General features: G+C 62.5%; 2 protein-coding genes across 5 annotated transcripts; both read left to right on the top strand.

Annotated features, from left to right (window-relative positions):
- The first annotated feature begins 336 nt into the window (after positions 1-336).
- On the top strand, positions 337-7,008 carry EPN3 (epsin 3). Of its 2 annotated transcripts, XM_085240061.1 has the most exons (10): positions 337-476; positions 1,451-2,100; positions 2,352-2,470; positions 3,550-3,633; positions 3,925-4,032; positions 4,155-4,239; positions 4,456-4,749; positions 5,435-5,545; positions 5,765-5,986; positions 6,073-7,008. In XM_085240061.1, exons 2-10 carry the CDS (start codon positions 1,530-1,532, stop codon positions 6,378-6,380), a joined length of 1,902 nt encoding a protein of 633 aa, XP_085096187.1. In that variant the 5' UTR covers positions 337-476; positions 1,451-1,529; the 3' UTR covers positions 6,381-7,008. The 2 variants fall into 2 exon arrangements, with proteins under 2 accessions (XP_085096187.1, XP_085096188.1); XM_085240062.1 differs by lacking the exons at positions 337-476; positions 3,550-3,633 and having other exon boundaries at positions 1,530-2,100.
- Positions 7,009-7,044: 36 nt separating this feature from the next.
- On the top strand, positions 7,045-15,861 carry SPATA20 (spermatogenesis associated 20). 3 transcript variants are annotated; one of them, XM_085240056.1, is made up of 16 exons: positions 7,045-7,165; positions 7,926-8,054; positions 8,190-8,254; positions 8,681-8,835; positions 8,945-9,088; positions 9,303-9,504; positions 9,577-9,707; positions 9,777-9,881; positions 10,156-10,230; positions 10,346-10,558; positions 10,664-10,856; positions 11,342-11,510; positions 11,777-11,985; positions 12,058-12,257; positions 12,339-12,419; positions 14,498-15,861. In XM_085240056.1, exons 1-16 carry the CDS (start codon positions 7,134-7,136, stop codon positions 14,666-14,668), a joined length of 2,274 nt encoding a protein of 757 aa, XP_085096182.1. In that variant the 5' UTR covers positions 7,045-7,133; the 3' UTR covers positions 14,669-15,861. The 3 variants fall into 3 exon arrangements, with proteins under 3 accessions (XP_085096182.1, XP_085096183.1, XP_085096184.1); XM_085240057.1 differs by lacking the exon at positions 14,498-15,861 and adding an exon at positions 12,504-14,031; XM_085240058.1 differs by lacking the exons at positions 7,045-7,165; positions 7,926-8,054 and having other exon boundaries at positions 8,253-8,271.
- The last annotated feature ends 344 nt before the right edge of the window (positions 15,862-16,205 follow it).

Genomic DNA, 16,205 nt, shown 5'->3' with positions numbered 1-16,205 from the left:
ACGTCCTGCCCCGCAGCACCGGGCTTCGCTGGGCCGGCGGCGCGGCTTTCTCTGTCCCCGAGTGCTGGCAGAAGGCACAGTGCGGGTCGGAGTCCCGGAGGACTTTGCCGCACCGCCGCCCTCATCCCAAAGCATTCCCGTGCCAGGCGAGACGGATCCAAAGGCCGCGGCGCCGGCAGCACCGCAGAGGGGAATCGGGACGGGGAGGTGTCGGGAGAGAAACTTCAGCCGGCTGCGTGACTCACGGGGACGGCCGGGCTGCGGTGCTGGAGGTGCCGGAGCAGCTGCGCGGCTCGCAGGCTCTGCCCGTCGGCTCCGCGGTGTCGGCAGCCGGGAGAGCCGCGTGTCGGGGCTGCGGTGCGGGGAGGTGCTGGGAGCCGAGGCGGCTGTTGGCTGCCGGTCGCTGCTGTCACAGTGCTGTGTGCGCTGTGCTGCCGAGATAGGCCCGGGCCCGCCAGCTTATCGCAGAACTGCCGGTGAGTTTTGGTGCGGGAGCGTGCGGGGCTCCACCCGGTGCCAGCAGCCGCTGCCTGTCGGCTTTGCTGATCCCAAGGATCAGATGGGGATCGTGGTGCTTTCCCACCTGACGGCTGAGGGGTCAGGGAACAGAGCTGTAATGGGGTCATGAGGAACGGGCTCAGCACAGACGTGTGGTTTTGTAACCTGCTTGCATGGCCCATGAAGGACGGGCACTTACAAGCAGGAAGGGATCGGGGCAGCTCCTGATGCTGGCACGGGAGGGATGTGCAGTGACAACCTGCGGGACAGGCTGCCTTTGGGGGCCCTGCTGATAGTGATACCAGTGTGGGTCACAGGAGCATTGCCACCACACTGCAGCAGCAGCCTCCCAGGTGCAGAGGAGGCTCGGGCACAATCTGGAGTTTTGAGGAGGCTTTGTGTTATCTGCCAATTGCTGGAGGATAGCGCTCTGACTTAGTGACCCCGTGGTTCCTCCCCAGGAGTAAAATAGCCATGTTTGCTGGGAGAAATGACCCGAGTAGCTGCAGGTGCCAGTAGGTCAGGACAGACTCGGAGTCACAGTGGGGTTGGTCTTTGTGTGGTGCATTCTGGGTGACACTGGGAGCCTGGAAGCCACAGCGGGGCTGCAGGCAGCGTGCTGGGGGCTGCGTGGGGCTGAGGCCTGGAGGCAGCTGGGGGGTGGAGGAGGGAGCTGCCATTTTCAGGTGGGTGCTTCTAACACCAGAAGCGCCTGGTAAAAGCTCAGCCAAATGTTGCTGAATCTGAAGCCAAATCTCTTGACAGCTCTGCAGTGCTAGCTATTGGTTTTCTGTACGATTCTTTTCCATCCGGCATCCCGCCTGCTTTTGGTGAGCGTGAGCAGCTCGCACCATGGCAGTGGGCACTTCCACCTTGACAAGTGCCCGAGGTGCTACGGGATGGGGCTCTGGTGCCTGGGGTGGTGCTGAGCTGTCCCCATTCCTCACTGCAGGCACTGCTGAGGCTGTGAGCACCCGTTCCGTCCCTGCTGTGAGCGCCCGCTGTCAGCGGGTCCTGGGCACCACGCAGAGATGACCACCTCGGCCCTGCGCCGGCAGGTGAAGAACATCGTGCACAACTATTCAGAGGCGGAGATCAAGGTGCGAGAGGCCACCTCCAATGACCCCTGGGGACCCCCCAGCTCCCTGATGTCGGAGATCGCGGACCTCACCTTCAACACGGTGGCCTTTGCCGAGGTCATGGGGATGATCTGGCGACGGCTGAACGACAGCGGCAAGAACTGGCGGCACGTGTACAAAGCCCTCACCCTGCTGGACTACCTCATCAAAACCGGCTCCGAGAAGGTGACCCACCAGTGCCGGGAGAACCTTTACACCATCCAGACGCTGAAGGACTTCCAGTACGTGGATCGTGACGGCAAGGACCAGGGCATCAACATCCGGGAGAAGGTGAAGCAGGTGATGGCGCTGCTGAAGGACGAGGAGCGGCTGAAGCAGGAGCGGGCGCACGCGCTGCAGACGAAGGAGCGCATGGCCCTGGAGGGGATGGGCAGCGGCAGCCATCAGTCCACCTACGGCCGCCGCGCATCGCCCTATGGGGACGACTATGGCCGGACGCGGGGCTCACCCTCCTCCTTCAACTGTGAGTCCTGCCCGGGGGCTGGCGGGGAGGAGGCTGCGCTGGGTGTGCTCCCTCTTTCTGGGAGGCGATGCTCAGCTGCCGTGAACCTGTGGCTCATTTGAGGTTGTAAGCGTTTATGCTGGGCTACGTCCCCTTGGGAGACCACACTCTGGAGCTGCAGATGTGGATGGGGTTGGGAGGAGGCTGACAGGTGGCTGATCTCCCCAAAGTCCCCTCACCACTTCTTCACCTGTCCTTCTTTTCTCTCCTAGCATCTTCCTCGTCCCCGCGGTTCGCCTCTGACCTGGAGCAAGCGCGTCCCCAGACAACGGGTGAGGAGGAGCTGCAGCTGCAGCTCGCCCTGGCAATGAGTCGGGAGGAGGCCGAGAAGGTAGGGCGGTGGGGCGGGGCTGCCCTGTACCCAGGGCTTTGGCCATTATGGAGAAGGGGTGGCTTGGGGCTGCCCGAGGCCTGTGCACTGACCCGCAACTGCATCGGGCTGCTCGCGCTGTGCCTGCCTCCCAGTCACAGCAGGCGTGGAGGCAGCACCATGGATGAGACACAGGCACGTGCGCTTCTCCTGGACCCTGGGATGGCGGGGGGGCCCTTCTTCATTCACCAAACCTGACCGACTTCCACCGAGGGCTTCTGGTCCTGTCACTCATTTTTGTCACCTTTGTCAGAGGCCGTTTGTTCAGGGAATGGTCTGCCTCTGCCCGTGGCTGCTCCTTTTGAGCAGGAGGAGCTGTGAAGGGATGTGGGCAGCCAACAAGCTGTGGCCTCAACTGCAGTGCCTCCTCCAGGCCCATCCCCTTTCCTATCTGCTCCACGGCCCCGTTTCCTTGGGGACAGATTATTTGCACGCTGGCTGAGATTGTCGCTGGCTGGCACAGTGTGTGTGGAGCACACAGGGACGGCCAGGCACACAAAGGACGCAGTTGCCAGCGGGCGTCCCCACACGTGGGCAGTGTCCTTGGGCAGGCAGCACCGTGTCCTCAGACCTGCTGGACTAGGAGACATACTTCTGGCACAGCACTTAGCACTGCCCGCTTCCCCTGCCTGTGGAGACTGAACAGCATGTGTGTATCCCTATTTCTGTCCTGGAAATGCAGTATTTATAGCTTCCACATTCTGCCGTGATGAGTGCTGTAGGAACATGCTCTTGAAAGCACTGTCTGTTGGAGACCACCTGGGCTGTGCACATTCCTGCACGCGTGTACAGCCGTGCACACACACACACCCCGCATCAGGGCTGCCATGGTGGCACGGGGATGAACCTCCCAAGAGCTGCCTTGGCTGTGAGCTTCTGTATGGTGCAGACCCTGAGCCCGGGCTGCTCGGGGCTCCCAGTGCCGGGCAGCGCGAGGCAGGCGAGGGGCCGCAGGGTGCTGGCGGTGAGGATGGCGACCACCAAGCCGCTCGGCAAACTGAGGTCCAGCTGAAATTTCACCCAATTTCCTCTGTTGGCAGAAGCCACTTCCTCCAATTTCCAGTACAGATGAAGAAAGGCAATTGCAGCTAGCGCTCGCGCTGAGCAAAGAGGAGCATGAGAAGGTACCCGTGCCCTGCAGCCCTGGGCGCTCCGTCTCTCGCACTTGGGCTTCTCTCTGCCTCGTGCAGCAGCCCCGCTGCTGGCAGCACTCTCGCTCTCGCTTTGCTTTCCCTGCCGTGGTGCTGCTCGCTGTGCGCTCTCCCGGCGCGCTCAGCCCAGAGGAGCCCTCTGCTCAGATGCTGGGACTTTTGGGGGATGCGGTGGCAGCTCCTGCGCTGGGTCTGTCTCCTGGAGAAGGCTCTTGCTGCGGGACTGCTGGTGCTCACAGCCCCGTTCCTTGTTCCCTCCCGCAGGAGGTGAGGGCATGGCAAGGGGAGAACTCCCTGCTGCAGAGAGCCTTGGAGGAGACTGCCCAAGGTGGGGAGGAAGAAGAGGAAGAGGATAAGATGAAGAAAAGCCAGGTGAAGCACCAGGAGCCCAGATGGCCGCACATGCAGCCTCTTAAGTGATGCTGTGGCCCTGGGCTGGGCTCTCAGGTCAGCCCTGGGCTCCCCTCACTTCTTTATTCCCTTTCTGTTTACAGTCCTCTATCCTGGAGCTGGCTGATATATTTGGGCCGGCACCAGCTCCTTCCAGCCACACGTCCGCTGACCCATGGGATATGCCAGGTGGGGGCTGCTGAAGCTTGGGGCAGCAGCACAGTCCTCTCCCCTCCTCTGTCCCTGTCCAATTCCAAATGTTCCATAATTAAGACCTTTGGCTTCTCCTCCCTCCGCTGCCCTGTCCTTTGTACATCTGGGCGGTGGTGCTGATGGGAATCCCCAGTCCGCGAGTGCATCCCTGATATGCGGCATTCTCTTATCTGTGGTTTCCCTTCTTTTCAGATATGAAACCCAAAGCGGAGCCAGCAGCCTGGACTGGCACAGCAGACCCCTGGGTGCCAGTGCTATCCAGCAGTGGGGAGCCCATGCCCCAAGCAGGCGCTACATCCCAGCAAACCGTTGCAGGGCCCTGGGATTTCCCCCCTGCCTCTGCTGATCCATGGGGGAAGGCAGCTGCCTCATCTGGCTTCACCCCTGCAGACCCTTGGACAGCCGCGTCCCCACCAGCCCAGGGCTCCGGCGCTACGCCAGCCACTGACCCTTGGGCTGCTGTGGCTGAGCCTAACCCTAACCCTGGTAAGCAGCTTGGGTGGTGATGGGGTTTTGCTAGAGACCATGTGTTGTGCTGGCTGTGCCTGACATCTCGGGTGCCCCCCCTTCTCCTGTAGCCAGCTCTGCCATCCTGCAGGACCTCCTCTCGCTCCTTGGTGTGCTGAAGACTTCAGGGAACCTTTTGCTTCTAGTGCAAGCTAGTCAGGCTGTTGTAATTACCATGGCAGCTAATGAAGCCCTCCCAGAGGAGTGCTGTTGCAGTGGGGCGATGTTCCCCTGTTGATACCTACTGGCTTTGCCCGTCTTAAAACAGCCCGAGACAGGACGGTTGGTGTCTGCAGGTGCAGTGCTCCAGATGGGGGCTGTTTATAGGAGAAATCTGTGTTTCTGAGCTTGGTGCTGCTCTCGCTTCCTCCTCGGCTGCTTCCTCCCACCTTGTGGCAGTCCTGTGTCCACAACACATGGGGAGTTACCCAGACTTTTGGTCCCAAGAGGCAAGAGCATAACCAGAGCTGGATGTAAGCACTGGTCTTCAAACCACCTCGTGCTTTTTTCCTCCTGGCTGTGCTGCCTGGGGGTGTTTTCCACTCCAGGCCAGGCTCCTGATCTGGCCCGTCCTGATCTCTCTGGGCTGGTGTGTGCACTGACCGCAGCCCCACATGCCTCCCAACCCTTGCTCCCCTCCTTGAGTCTCACCTCTTCCCCCCAGCTTCAGGGGGGGATGCTTTCGACCTGTTTGCAAAGCAACCCGAGGCAGCTGAGCAGCCGGAGATGGAGCATTCGCAGCCGCCCTCCTCGGTGAAGTCCAGCAGCCCCGCCGGTAAGCGAAGACACGGGGCGGCGCGGGCAGGGGGTGACGTTCCTGCATCCCCGTCCCTGCTTCCACAGCCAGCCAGGAGCTGCTCCCACATTTGTGCTTGGCTCCTTGCTGGTGTGGCCAAAGGCTGTCCTGCGTGCACCCCGCAGTCCGTGGGGATGCCTTCGATGCCCCGCGGTCCGCTCCCAGGCAGCCCGCTGACAGCCCTCTCCCCCGCCGCAGAGTTGGACCCTTTTGGCGACCTGTTCCCCGGCACCAAGCAGGACCCGGCCAAGAGCTTTGACCTCGCTAACCTGGCCGACTCGCTGCCCGAATCCTGCAAGGAGCGGAAGGACTGTAAAACCCCCGAGGCTTTCCTCGGCCCCGCCGCCTCCTCGCTGGTCAACCTGGACTCGCTGGTGGCACCGCCGCAGGCCGCCAAGACGCGCAACCCCTTCCTGTCGGGTGGGTGCCGGGCTGAGCCGCGGGGTGGGACTGGGGCGGGACTGGGGCGCGGCGGCCGTCCTGACGCTCCCCCTGTCTTCCCGCAGGGCTCAGCACGCCGTCCCCCACCAACCCCTTCAGCCTGGCCGAGCAGCCCAAGCCCACGCTCAACCAGATGCGGACCGGCTCCCCGGTGCCCGGCCTGCCCGCCGCCCTGCCCGCCAACGCCATGACCTACAGCGCGTCCCTGCCGCTGCCGCTCAGCAGCGTCCCCGCCGCCCTGCCCGCCTCCGCCAGTGCCTTCCCGCAGGCGGGGGCCGGCCCGTTCCCCGAGCTGCCCGGCGCTTTGCCGCAGCCTCTGCTGCCGCTGAGCGGCCCCCCGGCCCCCCAGGGAGGGCTCAACCCCTTCCTCTGAGGGCCGCGGGCCGGCACCGCGGGCGGGCTCTCGCTCCCTCCCGGCCGTTCCCCCGCCGCTCCCAACGGACGGCGGGCAGCGCGAACCGCCCGCAGGAACCGCGCCCGGAGGGGTCCGCGGGCTCCGGGACCGTCCGCTCTGCGCGCAGCGCCTCGGTGCGCGGCCGGGAACGGCCCCGCGGGGCGAACGGCGGCCCTGGGGCGGGCGGACGGCTGCCTCCTCTTCGCTCCTCTGCCCTGGGATCGCCCCGTTCCTCTTAACGTGCTGCCCTCGCCCCGCGGCTCTCGGCCGGTTCGCGCTCTCCCCGCTCTGGATGTTACTCCGCTTGGGCGCCGCGTCCCCGCTCTCCAGCCCGGGTCAGTCCCGGCTGCGAGCCCTTCGCAGTCCCCCGTGCCCCCGGATCCCGTGCAGAGCCCGGGCCGGGCGCTCCGCCCTACGGGGAGCACAGGGAGCGGCGCTCGGTGCCGCGGGCAGCGCCGCTGGGGGGGGGAGGCGTTGCGTTGTGCTTCAGCGCGTGCAGCCGGCAGCGCTGCTCCACGCGGGGTGACTCCGCGTCCGGAACCGCCGCGGCCGTCCCGGTATTCGGGAACCATGAACTGACCGCCACAATAAAGTACCGGAACGGACACCGCTTGCCGCCTTCTTACCGGGCCGTTCTCTCCGCCCCGCGCGGGGCGGGCTCGGCTCGGCTCGGCTCGGGGGCGGCCCCGGGAGCGCCGTTTGGCGCCCGGCTCCGCCCCTTCCCCTGCCGCCATGTTCGCGGTGCCGCTGCGCAGGGTCCGCAGGTACGGGGGGGAGACGGGGGGCGGCCCTGGGAGCGGCGGGGCGGGGGAAGCGCTGCGGCACAGCGTGCGTTGCCGGCCCCGCGCCCTGCAGCGCCCTGCCTGCCGCTCCGCGCGCCCCTTCTGCGTGCCGGAGTGCTGCCCGCTTCCAGTGCGCTGCTCTGGATACTCCCTGCCCCCCTTCCGCATCCCCCGAATTCTCCCCGTGCCCTCTCCGTGTTCCCTGCGTTCTCTTGAACCCTCCCTAGACCTCTGCATCCCTTCTGCGTGCCCCGAAGTGCTCTCTGCGCCTCCTCCTGTCCTCCCTGGGATCCCCTGCGTCGTCCCTTTTCTCCGTGTGCCTCCTTCGTTCCCCCGAATCCTCTCTGTACCCTCTGCATGCTCGTAAATGCTGTGTCCTCCCTTGCATCCCCCTAAATCCTGCTTGTATCGCCTCCTGCCTTCCTTCCCCTTGCACCCCCTTTGCATCTCTCTTATATCCTCCGTTTCACGACTGTGTTCCCACCACGTGCCCTTCCTGCACCCCTTGCTGCTGCCCCCGTATCCGTGCACCCCTCCCTGTGTCCCCAGCACCAGGAGGATCTCCTTGTCCCCCTCCCAGTGCTGGGGCAGAGCCCAGGAGGGGTTTCACTGGTTCACCGAGGGCTGTGGTTGTGCAGCGTGCCGGGGACGCACCACCCCACATCGGGCTCTCCCCATGGGCAACAAAGCGAATTAACGAGTGAATTAACGAGCCAACTAATGAGCACATCCCGTGCTGCAGGCCAGTGTTCCTAGTGGGCAGCACGGCCATGGCCACGGCCGGGAGGAGCAGCCCGGCCCGCCCCGCCAACCGGCTCATCTACGAGAAGTCCCCGTACCTGCAGCAGCACGCCCGCAACCCCGTGGACTGGTGAGAGCACGCCGTGCCCCTCCTCCTCACCCTCCCCTAGCAGGGCTGACTCCAGGAGGCTGCTGCCTGATGTGCAGCTCCAGAGCGGGCCCTGATGGCAGCCGTGCCCCACGGGCTGCTCCTCGTCCTCTGCAGGTACCCGTGGGGTCAGGAAGCCTTTGATAAAGCGAAGCAGGAGAACAAGCTGATCTTCCTGTCGGGTAACTGGCAGCCAGGTGTACCTTTATGTGTCCCATTATGCGTGTCGGTCGGTAAATGAGCTGCCCAACGCTCATTCCTTCCCACTGAGAGCTGTTACAGCTCTGTTGGAAGGCGGGCTGCGTTCAGGGGCCATCGTGGCCACCAAAGCCCTTGTCCTGGGAGAGCTGAGGAGTGCAGAGCGGGAGGCGAGCCAGAGAGATGCCTCAGTGCTGCTCCTCCGCTCTGTATGGCACGGGGCTGGAAAGGCTGTGCCCCGGAGGGTGGTGGGCACAGCTGGAGCTGTGGGAGCGCTGGGACTCCGCTGTCAGGCAGAGGGGTGGGGTGGGGTGGTGCAGTGTGGGCCGGGATGGTCCCTGTGCGTCCATCCCAGGTCGGGCTGCTCCGTGGCTCTGTGGCCTCACCCTGCGTGCTGCGCTCGCTTGCAGTCGGGTACTCCACCTGCCACTGGTGCCATGTGATGGAGGAGGAGTCCTTCAAGAACCAGGAGATCGGTGAGATCATGAGCAAGAACTTCGTGTGCATCAAGGTGGACCGTGAGGAGCGGCCAGACGTGGACAAAGTGTACATGACCTTCGTGCAGGTGGGGGAGGCGCGGCAGGGCTGGGGCACGCTCTGCCCTTCTTTCTCGAGGTTCATTTTCGTGTCCCCGAGGAGCCCCCCATGAGATCCTTGTGCCCCGTCTCCCCCAGGCCACCAGTGGCGGAGGGGGGTGGCCGATGAGCGTCTGGCTGACTCCGGACCTCAAGCCCTTTGTTGGGGGCACGTATTTCCCCCCTGAGGACAGCGCTCATCATGTGGGCTTCCGGACTGTGCTGCTCCGCATCGCTGAGCAGGTAGAGCGGGCAGCTGGGGGCAGTGCTCAGGGTTAGGTGGTGTTGGTGGGAGCAGCCACGGGAAGCAGCGGCTGAAGGGGTGGGGATGGGGATGGGGATGGGGATGGGGATGCGCTGCTCAGGGGGAGGGCACTGAGAAATGTAGACGAAGGTTGGGTTGGGAGGCAGAAAAAAGGTAAGAAGAAGAAGCACTGATTTTCTCACCACCACTCAGTGGAGGCAGAACCAGGAGGCCCTGCTGCAGAGCAGCCAGAGGATCCTGGAAGCGCTGCACTCTCTGTCCCGGGTGGGCACACAGGAGCATCAGGCAGCCCCCCCGGCCCAGGAGGTGCTGACCACCTGCTTCCAGCAGCTCTCCGGCTCCTACGACGAGGAGTATGGCGGCTTCTCACAGTGCCCCAAGTTCCCCACACCAGGTCAGTGTGGTCCCTGTGGCTGAGCCTGGCCGGTGCACAGAGCTCACTCCGCAGCCTGTCCCTGTCTTTCAGTGAATTTGAATTTCCTCTTCACCTACTGGGCTCTGCGCAGAACAACCCCAGAAGGGGCCCGTGCACTGCAGATGTCTCTGCACACTCTCAAGATGATGGCACATGGGGGCATTCACGATCACGTTGGTCAGGTAGGAGGAGTGCCCTGGGGTTAAACTGCAGTAATGTGCGTGACGGTGACATCTGTGTGTTCCTCACAGGGCTTCCATCGCTACTCCACTGACCGGCACTGGCACGTCCCGCACTTTGAGAAGATGCTGTATGACCAGGGGCAGCTGGCAGTTGTGTACAGCAGAGCCTTCCAGGTGTGGCTGTGGGCTCCTGCAGGGCTCGGGCTGCCCATCAGTGGGCACAGAGCATTCCCCTATTCCCCATCCGTGCATTTCTTGTGCAGGCAGGAGTGCCGTACAGGTCTGTGATACTAGCCCTTGAGGCTCTAAATCTGCCTCGTGTTTAAAATCTTTGCACAGCACTTCTCCCCCTTGTAGCTCCTTACATGTCCCACTACTTCTTGCTGTGTCTCTTTCCCCCCTGTCTGTTGTAACGCAGCAGAGTGATCGCCGCCTCGTCTTCCTGCAGATCTCTGGTGATGAGTTCTTTGCCGACGTTGCTGCTGACATCCTGCTGTACGCCTCGCGGGACCTGGGCAGCCAGGTGTGTTCCCCGAGCGGGGCCAGGCAGGGGAGTCACTTACTTACCGTGCCTGGGATGCAGAGCTGTGCTGCAGGGCTGTGCCCACAGCCAGACATCCCTGCTGTTTCCTCCCCAGACCGGAGGCTTTTACAGTGCAGAGGATGCAGATTCCTACCCGACGGCCGCCTCCAGCAAGAAGCGGGAGGGCGCTTTCTGTGTGTGGGCGGCTGAGGAGGTTCGGGCTCTGCTCCCTGACCCGGTGGAGGGGGCTGCAGAGGGGACAACCCTGGGAGATGTCTTCATGCACCACTACGGGGTGAAGGAGGACGGCAACGTGAGCCCCAGGAAGGTGAGGGGTTGTGCAGACCTCACCGGGAGCTTTGCTGCACCCGAGGCACGTGGGTCCAAGCCGCACGGGGCGGGCGATGTTCCTAGAGCAGAGCTCTCCTTGCAGGACCCCCATAAGGAGCTGCAGGGCAAGAACGTCCTCATTGTCCGTTCCTCCCCAGAGCTGACAGCCGCACGCTTTGGGCTGCAGCCGGGGCAGCTGAGCGCTGCGCTGCAGGAGGGCAGGCACAGGCTGCAGGCAGCCCGGGCGCAGCGCCCACGGCCCCACCTGGACACCAAGATGCTGGCCTCGTGGAATGGTGAGTGGGTCTACAGCCGTCTGTGCGGCTGCTGCTGGTGTGAGATATTGCTGTGTTGGTCTTTTTATTTTCTTTTTGCCAGCAGAGAGCAGCAAAACTCTTCTCTGGCGCAGCCTGCTTGGCAGGACTGGGGGGGATGGGGCTGAGGTCTGTGCCCACCACCTATCAGCGGGGTGAGAATGGAGTGCTGTCCCTGTCCCTGTGGGATGTGCCTGCAGCCTGAACTGGAAGTACAGTGCAGAGCCAAGTCTCACAGCTTGTGCCCACAGGCAAAGGCTGAGATCTTGCTGTGCTTCCAGCGCTCTGCCTTTCTCTGGGATGATAGCTGAGTGAGGGACTTTCTGGGGGGTGGAAGAGAGCAGAGGAGATGATGGTCTGCAGTTAGAATGTCAGGGAGCATGAGCTTCGTGTGAAGCATCCTGTGGAGGAAAATGTGTGACACCCAGCTGTTCCCTTGTGCCTGAGCTATCCCCATACCCACGCAGGACTGATGATCTCGGGCTTTGCCCAGGCTGGAGCAGTGCTGGCCAAGCAGGAGTACGTGAGCCGGGCAGCGCAGGCGGCTGGCTTTGTGCGCAGGCACCTCCTGGAGCCAGGCAGCGGCAGGCTGCTGAGGAGCTGCTACCGCGGCGAGGCCGATGTGGTGGAGCAGAGGTGAGTGGTGGTGCAAGAAGTGTCACTCAGCCCAAATCCTTTCCATTTCTTGTCTTTGGAGCTGGTAGGAGCCTTTCTGTTCTGCTGCAGACCCGCACTATCCCCATATGGTGCCTTGGCACAGCCACTGCTGAGCTTGGGCTGAGCTCGGGAGGCAGCCAAGCAAGGCGGTGTCTCCTTGGTCACAGACAGCAGTGCGGAGAGTTTCCCCCAGCCTGCCCTGCTGGGCTGCAGACACTGATGTCTGTCCCCGCCTGCCGTTGCAGTGCTGCTCCCATTCACGGATTCCTGGAGGATTACGTCTTCGTCATCCAGGGTCTCTTTGACCTCTATGAAGCTTCCCTGGACCAGAGCTGGCTGGAGTGGGCCCTGCAGCTCCAGCACACGCAGGACAAGCTCTTCTGGGACCCCAAAGGCTTTGCATACTTTTCCAGTGAGGCTGGTGACCCCTCATTGCTGCTGCGCTTGAAGGACGGTGCGTGGGGACCCTGGGCAGGTCAGGGGTGGTGCTGGCACTGGGCTGGTTGTGACACCGTGTCCCCTGCAGACCAGGATGGAGCAGAGCCCGCTGCCAACTCCGTCACTGTCACAAACCTGCTCCGAGCAGCCTCATACTCTGGCCACAAGGAGTGGGTGGAAAAAGCTGGGCAGATCCTGGCTGCCTTCTCTGAGAAGCTGCAGAAGATCCCGCTGGCCCTGCCAGAGATGGCCCGGGCCACTGCCGTGTTCCATCGCACCCTCAAACAGGTATGAGCTGGTGTGCCCTCCTCCTTTCTGGGTGCAGGAGCGGGACACAGAACTTCAGCCCTCCACATCTGTGCTGGACAGGTGGTGATCTGTGGGGACCCCCAAGGAGAAGACACCAAAGAGATGCTTCGCTGCGTGCACTCCACCTTTATCCCCAACAAGGTAGGGCAGTCAGCCTGTCCCTGTTCTGTCCTTGTGGCTGCAGCCACACTCCCTGCAGCTGTTGCAGTCCCACTGTATCCCCAGCGTGGCCGTAGCATCCCCTGGCCAAGGCACCAGTGTCCCTCTGTAACCCAGCTGGGGTGAGCTGGGACAGGCTGAGCAGAAGCTCCCTTGTCTGTCTCCGTGTCAGCTGCCCGTGGAGGCCGTGTTCTGTGAGTGCCTGGCAGCAGTCAGTGATGGTGTCAGAGGGAATGGAGCCCTCTCCGTGGGGATGCAACACTCAGTCCTCCCCACACCGTCCCTAAAGTGCCTCACTCCCCGTGCTGCGTCTGAGCCCCCTCTGCCCTGCCTTGATTCCTCTTGCTCCCTTTAGGATTACAGTGGGTGACCCAGTTTGCAGGCTTGAAAAGCACCATGCTGCTGTGAGCTCCCCTCTGCCTTCCCCACAGCCACTCCAGGTGACCTCCAGTGTGCCCTGGGAGGGGGCACAGCCACTGGCTCCAGGAGCACAGCAGTGTTTGTTTGGGAGGCTGAGGCTGGGCATAGGCAGGAGATGTGCCATGGGATGCAGAGCTGGAACAGGGTGGGCACCGAGTGGGATGGGGTTTGCAGGAAATAGGAGTTTCCTTCTTGCTCAGGAACGTGTCAGGGAGCTCCCTGCCAGGTGTGGTCCCTTAGGGCGCATTCTGCTTCCCCATGCACATCCTATGGGAGCTGCAGGACCTGAGTTCGCCCTGCAGTTCCTGCAGCACGTGGTGCTGAGCCTGTCTCCAGCAGATGGGATGTCACAGCCCCGCACCCATTGTGCTGACAGCCGCTGCTCCCCGCTGTCAGTGCGGCCGGGCCGAGAGGTCTGTGCTGTTCAGTGTCAGCAGGGCGTGATGGAGGGTGACAGCGAGACAGCGCCGCAGAGCTGGGCATCCCCAGGCCATCACACTGGGACTCACACAGTGCCACGCTCGTACCCACAGCCAGTTTGTGTTCTAGCAGCGGGCTGCAGCTGCCCACCGTACGGATCTGTGCGCTGGGAGATGAGGCCTGGGTCTGACACCGAGGTTGGCGTGGGCTGTGTTCAGTGCCTCCTGCACCCGCCCCTCCTGGCTGCGCAGGGTACAAGGTGCAGCCCCTCCATTTCTTATCCCCATCCCTCCGGCCTCTCCCTCCCTCCCACCCCAGCAGCAGCCCCAGTGCTGAGCCCTCAGTCCCAGCCTCAGGGATGCAGCTGCTCTGGGAATCGGGGCTGGAGGAGACGTCAGCATCGCCCCCGCTCCCCGGTGCTGGCAGGGCGCTGGGGGCCAGCCCGGGCTGCAGGAACGCAATTAATTAGGTCGCTCCAGTAATTAATTCCTTACAAACCTCACATTGAAATCCTCGCTGTAATGAGAAGCCAATGATAAAGCAGCATTGAGGGCGCCGGCAGATTGCGACGGGCTGGCGGACGGAGGAGCGCTGTGCTGGGATGCAGTGCTGCTGTGCTGGGCACCGCCTGCTTTCCCTGTGCCACTTCCAGGGCCATCAGTGTGACCAGATGCACCCACCCCATCACTGCCATCTCCCTGCCTGTGTTCGCCCTGGGGCCGGCAGGCCGGATCAGGATCCTGGTTGAGATCCCGGCCCTATTAATGGTCTTTAGGGTAATTATGGAGGATCCCATTATCTCCTCAGCTGCAGCATGCGAGCTCCCCGGCTCGCCTTTATCCTGGCCCCGCAAGAGGACCTTAGGGAGCATGTGAGAAAAATGAATAATGAATTTCAGATTGGACATGAATTGGTAATTAATCACTCCTGGAATTAATTCCAGACAAAGGCAGAGAGGGAGGAGGGCAGGGGGAGCGGGCTGAGGGCCAGGCAGGGGCTGAGCAAGGTGGGCTGCGTGTGCTCCCAGCCTTTCCTCTCAACCCACAAGGCCTGAGGCTTGAACAAATGTTTTGCTTTCCAAAGAAGCTCATTATCCCAGCGGTGCTGCTGAGAGCCCCCGGCCCATTGCTGTGCCATGCCTGTGGGGGAGCTGTGGGAGCGGGGCAGCCATTGCAGGGGATGATGCCGTGCTGCTCCAGCCCCCCTTCCTTCCTCTGCAGGTGCTGATGCTCGCAGATGGAGACCGCGCCGGATTCCTCTACCGCCAGCTGCCGTTCCTGTCTTCCCTGGAGAGGAAGGAGGGCAAAGCCACTGCCTACGTCTGCAGCAACTTCACCTGCTCGCTGCCCGTCACCTCACCTCGTGCGCTGCAGGAGCTGCTCCAAGCCTGAGCCCCGGTGTCTCACCAGGAGGGATGGGGGGGGCTGGGCTGCCCTGGGGGCTCAGCATGTTTCCCAGCACCCCGAGCCCCCGTGGTGCCATGGGGGGCTGCGTGGCCCTGCTGGTGCCCCCCCTGCACCTGTGCTTGTCAATTGCCTCTTCTTGCAGAGGGAAGAGAAAGCAAACCCAAATCCCAGTGTTAACACAGCAGTCGGATGCAAAAACTATTTAAGGTTCCTATAGCAACCCAGGATAACTGCTGAACGCTGAGTGAGATCAGGGTGAAGTGCTTCTGGAAGTGTTACTGTGGATGGCCGTGGTACTTTTCCATGGCAGGGCAGTCTGTAACGTCCACCAGTTACACTGGGGCGTGCAGAGCCTGCTGCTCCCACTGCTGCACGAGACCAAACCTGAGCGCTTCCAACACGACTTTCCGCTGTGCCAAGGACGGAGGCATGGCACGGCCTGCACAGGGAGCTCCCAAAGGCTGCTTCTCTCCGTGTGACGCTGTGTCCCACCCAACCCGATGCCCACTGGGTGCTGCCATCCCGGCACAGCGCTGCCCTGGGGCGATGGCAGATGGCAGCGGTGCTCTCAGGACGTTCCAAGGGGCCGTGCCAGGGCCTGGGTACCGGGCCAGGAGAAATGCCTTTGAAGTCGAAGAGGAATTTTGCACCTCATCTTGTGAATACTTTCTGTGCTTTTGAAAGAGGAGAGGTTTTTTTGTTTTGTTTCGTTTTTTTAAGCTGAAGTGTTTCTGGAAGCCCGGCTGCAAACTGCTGCCTTTGGCAGATGCTTTTCATTTCTTTGCTTTTCAAGTTGCTGTTGTTTTCTAACTGGACACCTTTGCTGCGGGGGTTGATGTGACTCCTGACGTGATGTTCCCCATCCCCTCAGCGCTCAGAGCAGATCGGTGCTGCATCCACCCCGCACCGACACTTTGGGGACCTGGAGGAGGCCATGCCCATGGTGACAGTTGTCCCCAAAGGGCACGGGTGTGGGGTGCTATGCCATCCCGTGCCATGGGCAGCAGGTGCCTTTCCCTGCTCCCTGCTGCGTGTCGGCACGTTTTCCTCCGCAGCCACTGGGCAGAGCTGTGCTGGGAACGGGCCGTCAGGACAAACTGGGCTGAGCAGCCAAAAAAAAAAGAAAAGGAAAGGAAAGGAGGAAAAGCTCTCTGTGACAAATAAACTCTGCTGTGGCACTTGTGGTGCTGTATTTTGTGCATGGACAGACACGGGGTTCACCCTGGGGCTGCACCGGACCCGTATGACTGCACGGCACAGCAGTGCATCCCCTTTGCTCCATGGGGAGCAATGCAGCCCACCACGTCCCCACGGGGCGCCCGCAGATGCAGCACCTCTGTTCCCTATGGCGTGCTTTCCTGTCCCCTCCTGCACCCTTGGGGCTGCGATTCTGTTTTAATGAGGCTTTCCCTCTAATTAACATTCTCCGGCTTTGCCGGCGCGGTGCCGTCCGCTTTTATCCCGGTATTGATGTGACATCAATGCAGAGGGGCTGCGGAGGCTGTTTGCCATCGGGGATGGC

This window comes from Meleagris gallopavo, chromosome 20 (assembly GCF_905368555.1).
Source record: "Meleagris gallopavo chromosome 20, MGAL_WU_HG_1.1, whole genome shotgun sequence".
Lineage (NCBI taxonomy): Eukaryota > Metazoa > Chordata > Aves > Galliformes > Phasianidae > Meleagris > Meleagris gallopavo.
This window is presented reverse-complemented; position numbering and strand designations above follow the sequence as displayed.